Source organism: Notamacropus eugenii, chromosome 3 (assembly GCF_028372415.1).
Source record: "Notamacropus eugenii isolate mMacEug1 chromosome 3, mMacEug1.pri_v2, whole genome shotgun sequence".
Lineage (NCBI taxonomy): Eukaryota > Metazoa > Chordata > Mammalia > Diprotodontia > Macropodidae > Notamacropus > Notamacropus eugenii.
In genome coordinates this window covers 191,065,444-191,074,569 of record NC_092874.1, presented here as the reverse complement: position 1 = coordinate 191,074,569, position 9,126 = coordinate 191,065,444, and the positions used below count along the sequence as shown (strand labels likewise).

General features: G+C 42.6%; 1 protein-coding gene across 1 annotated transcript; it reads left to right on the top strand.

Annotated features, from left to right (window-relative positions):
* The first annotated feature begins 667 nt into the window (after positions 1-667).
* On the top strand, positions 668-3,929 carry LOC140533644 (rab GDP dissociation inhibitor alpha-like). The gene has a single exon (XM_072653645.1). The coding sequence runs from the start codon at positions 700-702 to the stop codon at positions 2,041-2,043; it is 1,344 nt and encodes a 447-aa protein (XP_072509746.1). The 5' UTR covers positions 668-699; the 3' UTR covers positions 2,044-3,929.
* The last annotated feature ends 5,197 nt before the right edge of the window (positions 3,930-9,126 follow it).

Below are 9,126 nucleotides of genomic sequence, written 5' to 3'. Positions count from 1 at the left end.
AGGCTGCCCTGAGGATTGGGGCAGAGCTACCGAGATTCAAAGAACTTTCAGTTCTCAGCCCATCCCCTTTTGGGAATCTAAAAGGGGGAGGGCTAGTGGCAAATAACTCTCCCCAACCCACTCCACACCTCTACAGGAGTATCTAGAGCACTGGGCTTGAAATCAGGAAGGCTCATCTTCCTGAATTCAAATCCGGACTTGGACACTTACTGACTGTGTGACCCTGGGCAAATCACTAAACCCTCTCTGCCTCAGTTTCCTCATCTGTAAAATGAGCTGGGGAAGGAAATGGCAAACCTCTTCAGTATCTTTGCTAAGAAAATCCCCAAATGAGGTCACAAAGAGTCAGACTCGACTGAACAAGTAACAACCACTTCTCCCTCTTCCACAAAGGAACCTCCCCCTCCTATAGGACCACAACATTTCTCTTTTGTAGGTATCACTCAAAAGCCACCAAGAAAGAGGGATGGCAGGTTTTATCTGAGCTTTTTGTATGCACACTCCGTCCTGGCTTCACTGACAATTAAGAGGCCTTTCATCACTAGGATAATAAGGAAAAGGAAAAAGTAAGAGCCAGAAGGCAGAGCAGGTGGAGGCTGCAGCCTCGAGGGCGGAGGCAGCGCACAACTCCTCTGGAGGCTCGAGGGCGGTTGCGCCAACGGCTGCGCAGCCCCAACGCCGAGCTCAGCCCTGACGGACATGGAAGGGGTGTACGATGTGATCGTGCTGGGCACGGGCCTCAAGGAATGTATTCTCTCCGGCATCATGTCCGTGAACGGGAAGAAGGTTTTGCACCTGGACCGGAACCCTTACTACGGCGGTGAAAGCGCCTCCATCACGCCCCTGGAAGACCTATACAAACGGTTCGAGCTTCGTGAGGGGCCTCCTGAAAGCCTGGGCAGGGGCCGAGACTGGAACGTGGACCTGATCCCCAAATTCCTCCTGGCCAGCGGCCAGCTGGTGAATATGTTGATGTACACAGAAGTGACCAATTACCTCGAATTTAAAGTGGTGGAAGGCAGCTTCGTCTACAAGAGGGGCAAGATCTATAAGGTGCCCTCCACTGAGGCGGAGGCCTTGACCTCCAGCCTCATGAGCATGTCTGACAAAAACAAATTTAGGAAGTTCCTGTCGTTCGTGACATTCTTCAATGAGGATGACCCCGGCACGTTTGAGGGTATTGACCTTGAGACCACCACCATGAGAGACGTGTACAAGAAGTTTGACTTGGGCGAGGATGTTATTGACTTCGTTGGTCATGCCCTAGCACTCCACCAGACTGATGAGTACCTGGACCAGCTCTGCCTTGGGACGATCAATCGCATCAAACTCTACAGCAGGTCTCTTGGCCAATATGGGCAGAGCCCATACCTGTACCCTCTCTATGGTCTGGGAGAGCTACCTCAGGGATTTGCAAGATTGAGCGCTCTCTATGGTGGGATATACATGCTGGGCAAACATGTGGATGAAATCATCATGGAGAATGGAAAAGTGGTGGGTGTCCAGTCGGAGGGGAAGGTGGCTCATTGCAAGCAGCTGATCTGTGACCCCAGCTATATCCCTGACAGGGTGCGAAAGACCGGCCAGGTCATCCGAGTCATCTGCATCCTCAGCCATTCCATCAAGAACACTGGTAATGTCAGCTCCTGCCAAATCATCATTCCCCAGAATCAGGTCAGCAGGAAATCAGACATCTATCTGTGCATGATCTCCAATGCCCAGAAGGTGGCTGCTGAGGGAAAGTACATTGCTATGGCCAGCACCACAGTGGAGACAGCAGAGCCTGAGAAGGAGATTGAGCCTGCTCTGAGGCTGTTGGAACCTATAGATCAAAAGTTTGTGGCCATCAGTGACTTGTATGAGCCAACAGATGATGGATTAGAAAGCCAGGTGTTCTGTTCCCGTTCTTATGATGCCACCACCGATTTCGAGACAACCTGCGATGATATCAGAGATATTTACAAGCGCATGACTGGGACAGACTTTAACTTTGAAAACTTGAAGCCCAGAAAGAATGATGCCTCTGGAAAGGATGAACAGTGATGGCAGGAATTAATCTCCTTCCTCTCAAGGTCCTTACCACCTTCCGCTTCCCTCAGTACCAGCTTTTCTTCTCTCCGTTCTTCCTATTCTTTTCCATTTTGAGGTTCAAGGAGGAGGTTTGGATGAGATACTTCGATCAGCAATGTGCCCCCGTTTACCCTAATTACTAATTAATTATTATTCTAATTCTATTTGTTGACCAAACCCTAGCCTAGAAGTGTAAGGTTGGCACCTTCTTATCCCTGCGTCCCCCCTCCCCACGCTGCCTAAGGAGACGATTTTATGGAGGATCGTCGTTCTCTCTCCCATTTTAAACTCCCAACGCACTGCTTCTCTTCCCCTGACCTCTCTCCCCAATACATACATTATCATCTCTGTGCTTTGCTTATCCCTACATTCTCTTTTTTCCCTTTCCCAAACTCCTTGCCTCTGTGATACTTTTTTGGGATGAAGGAAAAGGGAGGCCATTAAAGGAAAGATGAAAGCAGACTTTTCCCTCTCATGTCTCAGGTAGTGACTATCTAGTCTGTCCCTCCGCTTCTGTTCTCCTGCCTATGACAGCCTGATTAATCGATTATCCTTTGTTTTGACTATGCGCTGGTCTAGAATGTGTGGGGTGTGGGGAAGGGTGCAGGGGAACTCACAAAGGTGCTGCATTGAATTGTATCTCCATCCCTTTCTCCCTTAATTTATTTTAGCTTATTTATATATCTTTCCATAGTGATGTTGCTTCTTCCCCTTCCCTGGGGTGCAGAATTTAGTGGCCCCCCTTTGGTACTGTCAATGCTGTATTAATTCTCCCTTTATTTTTTGGAGAGGGAGACCCTTCCCCAGTTCTTTTCCCTAGTGCAATAGCCAGTTGATGGAGGAGCAGACAGACCCACAGGAGTTCCAGTTGAAAGGCTTTTAACTTTTATTCTCAAGAGGTTTTTAACTTATATTCTTGAGAAATTTCCAGAGAGGAAAAGTTTGAAAAAGGAGAGGTGGAGAAAAAGACCAAAACCCTGTAATAGTCTGCCCCCTATCATTCCTCCCATTCATCCTCCCATTCTCTGAAGGAGTGGGACAAAATGCACAGTGAACGAAAGAGAGAGAGAGAGAGAGAGAGAGAGAGAGAGAGAGAGAGAGAGAGAGAGAGAGAGAGAGAGAGAGAGAGAGAGAGAATGAGACACAGAGAGACAGACAGAGAGAGGGGGAGAGAGAGAGAGAATGACACTATGAGTGTGCCTGCTCAGAAGCTTGAAGACAGATGTCCCTCCCTTCCATCACATAGTTTCAGAGGCTGGCTCACTAAGTCTTCATTTGGATGAGCAGTTAGGCAGATATTGAGAATGCTCCAAGACAGTGGTTGTTAAACCCCTTCTGGAAACCCTTTCAGAAGGTCTGGGAGGTCAAAACTATTTTCATTAAAATGCTAGGGTATTACTTGCCTATTAAAATATTCCTCTTACAACTCCATCTCTGTGAGGCTCTATTTTCTTCATATATTACAAAACAAAAAAAATGTAGGAGCAGATATTTGAAATCACTTGTCTTTTGCTAAGTTGGATATTAAAAGGAGGAGAGGGGGGAGGGAATAATAAGCATTTATATGGTGCCTACCATGTGTCAGGAACTGTGTTAAGTGCTTTCTTAAAAAAATAAAATATTATCTCCTGTGGTCCTCAAAACAGTCCGGTCCTGTGGGTTCTAGTATTATCACCCCCATTTTATAGTTGAGGAAACTAAGGCAGAGATTAAGTGACTTGTCTGTGGGCACACAGTAAGTGTCTGAGGCTGTATTTGAAAGAGATTTGTTAAAATATATAAAACAATGTCACTCTTCTGGCTAATTGTGTCTTAAAATTGAGTTATTTTTCATAAAAATGTTATTTATATTAGCAGGTAATGGATTTATTTTAAAATAAAGATCAATAATTTAAGGTGATCAGTTTCAATTTTTAATATAGTAAACATCAATAGCTTTAAATAACTTAAAAACTAGGTGGGGTCTTGAATAATTTTTTAAGAGAGTAAAAAATACTGAAACCAAAAAGTTTGAGAACCAGTTAGTTCTGCCATTACAGCAGAACCTCACAATGTTAGATAGATAGATCACCTGTTTGAACTCTCTTATTTTATAAATAGTAAACTGAGGCCCTGAGAGTTGAAGTAATTTATGTAAAGTCAAACAGCAATTAAATGGCAGAGGCAGGATCTGAACTGAACTCTTCTGACTCTTAAGAGCAGTGGTCTTTCCATTAAACCAAGTCAAATCAATATGCATTTACTAAGCAACTAGACACGAGAATGATCTCATGACTATTTTAAACTTGAGCACATATTTTCAAAATACTTTTCCATAAGAACTGAGCAAAAATGTTGCCAACTTTACAATGCAGAACATTCAGTGGGAAAAGTACTGGATTTGTAGTCAGATTTGGGGTCCTTATTCCTTTTTTGGGTAGCTATCAGGGTTAGGTGACTTGCCCAACGTTATACAACTAGTAAGTGAGGTCATTTTTAACCTCATTTATTCCTGACTCCAGGACCAGTGCTCTATCTTCTGAGCCACCTAGCTGTCTCCCTCTCTTATTCCTTCTAAGATTCCTTATTCTTACTTCCTCCACTTAGTAGCTGTGTGACCTTAGGTAAGTCATCTTCTCTGGGCTTCAGTTTGCTTTCCTGCAAAATGAGATGCCTTTTCACCTATGAACCAAAGTTTGAAAATTTAAGTTTTAACCACATTCTTAAATAGTTCTACATGTTTTCTATAGGGAGCCTCAGCAATTCCTTCTTCCTGGAGGTGTGTGATGTCAGAATGAATTTCTTACTTAAAAGAACAAAGTCAAGATCTGCAAAAATAGATAATATTAGAGTCTTGTCCTAACCTACTGGTCAAAATATGGACACAAGTCATCTGGACTGAAGTGAGACATAAGGGGGCAGATAGATGAACTGAAGGCTTGGGGCACAAAAGAGAGGACTGGGTCAAGATGCTTTATTTGCTTTCCTGACTTGCTATGAGATTTTGACTTGGATGTATTTCCTATAACTATAAGAAATATGTTTGCTTGTTATAGTTGACTTGACTTTTGTCCTATTAGGGTAAATCAGTTTCTTTTAATAAAAGTGGGCTCCAGAACTAACAAAGGGCAGTTAAGTGGTGTGGTAGATAGGGTGTGCTGGACCTGGAGTCAGGAAGACTCATTTTCCTGAGTGCAAATCTAACCTCAGATACTTTCTAACTGTGTGACCCTGGGCAAATCACTTATCCCTGTTTGCCTCAGTTTCCTCATCTGTAAAGTGAGCTGGAGAAGGAAATGGCAAACCACTCCAATATCTTTGCCGATAAAACCCCAAAGGGGTCATGAAGAGTCAAATGTGACTGAAAAACGACTGGACAATAATACTAACCACTTCAAACTAAAAACTAATTATAAGGGATCTCGCCAATATAAAAAGTTAAAGAGAAATATTGCATAGTAGTGAATTAACTATAGGGTCAAATTTTGAAGCAGATTAAGGGAAACCAAATCAGGAAAACTGAATTCTAATCCCTAACATCACTTTCTCTACGACCTTCTTTGCCTTGGATGTGTTTACCCATGGCTCTGAGCAAGTGTTTCTGTATTACATTTACATAAATACACACACATATAACTTGTTAAAGTAGATCCAATCCAAAATATTTTCTCTACACAAAAGAATTAAGACATTTTGCAAACAAAAAGTTCTATGCATTTTCATTATCAGAAAAAAAGCTGAAGTAAATGGAAGAGTTGAATAGTTCTCTCTAGTATTCATTATTATCATCTCATCTATCTTGAATGATCTTTCTTTCATCCCCGACTTAACTAAAAAGGCCCCTGTTTTGGGTTTGTTTCCAATACAGCTAGGAAGTGACTGAGGCAGGATTTGAACTCAAGTCTTACTGGGTTCCAGGGTTATAGTGAGGGATGGATGCACTTCGTTAACTTTATGGCTTAATGCTCTCATTAAAGAGCCAGTTATTATTATCATAGTCTCATCAATATGGATATATACTCCAATGAAGCAGTTTGCAATACTGTGAAAGTATTGCATGGCCATCCTGTATGACACATTCCTTCCCATAAGTTTGCTTGGGGGCGGTTACTCAGCATATTAAGAGCTTTCCTTGATTTTACTTGACATCATGAGAATACCTTTGGAATGCACAAGCCATCCATCCATCCATCCATCCATCCATCCATCCATCCATCCATATCTATCTATCTATCTATCTATCTATCTATCTATCTATCTATCTATCTATCTATCTATCATCTATCTATCTTTTGTTCTTACCATTTAATCAGCTCCAATTTTTTGCTTCATATATTTCTTTGATATTCTTTATGTCCTTTTTTCCTTCATAATTCCTTATTTGTAATTCACTGGAACCTATTCAACTAATCATATGTCTTCCATTACCCTTTGGGTGACTCAATTTTGATTCAAAGACCCTAATATTCTATGACTCATGCTTGTGTCTAACGTATCTAATGAATATTGGTATGAAAAAATGTGTCTTTGTTTCAGGGAAAATTGGAATCCTTCAAAGAACTTAGCAATTTCCCAAAGTGTATGTGTGTATGTGTATGTGTGTGTGTGTGTGTGTGTGTGTGTGTAAAAGCACTAAATAAATGTGAATTTGTATTTTCCTTGTCAAAATAAAATCTGAGAGAAACTTCCCATATAATGAAAGATACCATGGAGGTGTCTTCCCAAGATCTTCCCAAGGTAATGACAGTGTTGAGAGTACAGACATGGCTAGGACATTGTCATAGACAACTCTGGAGGTGTAGATTATGTGGAAATTCTGAAAAGAATGAGAGATGTGCTGAAATGGGAAATGAGGGGACACAAGACCAATGTTAGCTACTTCCCGATTTTATCTATAGCTGACCCTGAGTGGGAAGTCTGTGGTTGAATTGTGGATCTTGAAATCAGAATTATGAGTCAACTGAAAGGGACATTTTTTTCAATGAATCTCCAAGAGTCTTAGATAGACACAGGCAAATGGTGCCATTGACCATTAAGAAAGATCATCTATTCCCCAGAAGAGTAACTTTCTGATACACACAGACACCACGTTACCTCCTGGAATTCAGAGCATGTATTTGCATAGGTAACTATTCTTTTTCTTCCCCATGTCCTCCTGCCACACATGCAGCACAGTCTGCCTAAATAGCATCAGCCTGCAGAGGGCTGCCCTCTCCAACTTTACAGTGGCTGGGAAGCAGAACTACAGGTTAGAAAAATATGATGGAATTCAATAGTGTTTTGTCATTAAATAAACAAGCATTCTAGAAGATCAGTTTTTGTCAGGTGCTGACTCTTGCTCCTAAAGTGTATTTCTCTAAAGTATATGTCATTTCTTTTTTTATCTTTTTCTTTTTTTAAAAAATTTATTTAACTTTTAACATTCATTTTCACAAAATTTTGGGTTCCAAATTTTCTACCCTTTTGTCCCCTCCCCCCACCCCAAAACACTGAGCATTCTAATTGCCCCTGTCACCAATCAGCCCTCTCTTCTTTCATCCCTCTCTGCCATTGTTCCCTTCTTCTCTTTTGTCCTGTAGGGCCAAATAACTTTCTATACCCCTTTCCCTGTATTTCTTATTTCCTAGTTGCAAGAACAATACTCGACAGTTGTTCCTAAAACTTTGAGCTCCAACTTCTCTTCCTCCCTCCCTCTCCCCCCCTTCCCTTTGGAAGGCAAGCAGTTCAATATAGGCCATATCTGTGTAGTTTTGCAAATGACTTCCATAATAATCTTGTTGTATAAGACTAACTATGGGGGTGGAGCCAAGATGGCAGAGTAGAAAGACACACACATGCTAGCTCCGAACCCACAGTCCATAAAATATCTGTAAAAAAGAACTCCCAACAAATTCTGGAGCAGCAGAAGCCACAGAACAACACAGCAGATGAGATTTCTGTTCCAGAGTGACCTGAAAACCTCTCGCAAAAGGTCCATTGCACTGTGGACCCAGAGCCGAGCCGAGCCGAGCCCTGCCTTGGCTGGGCAGCACCGAGAGGAATGGATCTGGGCAGGCTTCAGGGACAGAATCTCCAGCAGCTGCTCAAGTTCCTCCACCCACAGGCCCCAAAAGTTGGTGAGAGGGTCTTCTTGGCTTGCCGAGAGGGGAGTGGGATGCCCCCATAACTCAGGCCCCCTCATGAGGCAGCAGCAGAGGCAGCAGCAGACTGGGGATCCCCAAGCAGGCAGGAGCCTGGATCCATTGTTGAAGCTCTCTACATAAACCCCCTGAGGGAACTGAGCCCATGAGGTGGCACTCCCCTGACCTGAGCACCTGAACTTAATCTCACACTGAATAGCAGCCCTGCCCCCACTGAAACCCTGAGGCTGGGAAGCAGCATTTGCATCTCAGACCCCAAGTGCTGGCTGGGTGGATCTAGAAGCAAAGTGGGTGGGAAGAGAATACTCAGAAGTCAAGTCACTGGCTGGGAAAATGCCCAGAAAAGGGAAAAAAATAAGACTATAGAAGGTTACTTTCTTGGTGAACAGGTATTTCCTCCCTTCCTTTCTGATGAGGAAGAACAATGCTTACCATCAGGGAAAGACACAGCAGTCAAGGCTTCTGTATCCCACGCATCCAAAATAAATATACTATGGGCTCGGGCCATGGAAGAGCTCAGAAAGGATTTTGAAAATCAAGTTAGAGAGGTGGAGGAAAAACTGGGAAGAGAAATGAGAGAGATGCAAGCAAAGCATGAAAAAACAAGTAAACACCCTGCTAAAGGAGACCCAAAAAATGCTGAAGAAAATAACACCTTGAAAAATAGGCTAACTCAACTGGCAAAAGAGGTTCAAAAAGCCAATGAGGAGAAGAACGCTTTCAAAAGCAGAATTAGCCAAATGGAAAAGGAGATTCAAAAGCTCACTGAAGAAAATAGTTCTTTCAGAATTAGAATGGAACAGATGGAGGCCACTGACTTTATGAGAAACCAAGAAATCACAAAACAAAAGCAAAAGAATGAAAAAATGGAAGATAACGTGAAATATCTCATTGGAAAAACAACTGACCTGGAAAATAGATCCAGGAGAGACAAATG

Excerpts from the sequence above, each read along its gene's own strand:
- LOC140533644 (XM_072653645.1), top strand. The coding sequence starts at position 700 with ATGGAAGGGGTGTACGATGTGATCGTGCTGGGCACGGGCCTCAAGGAA.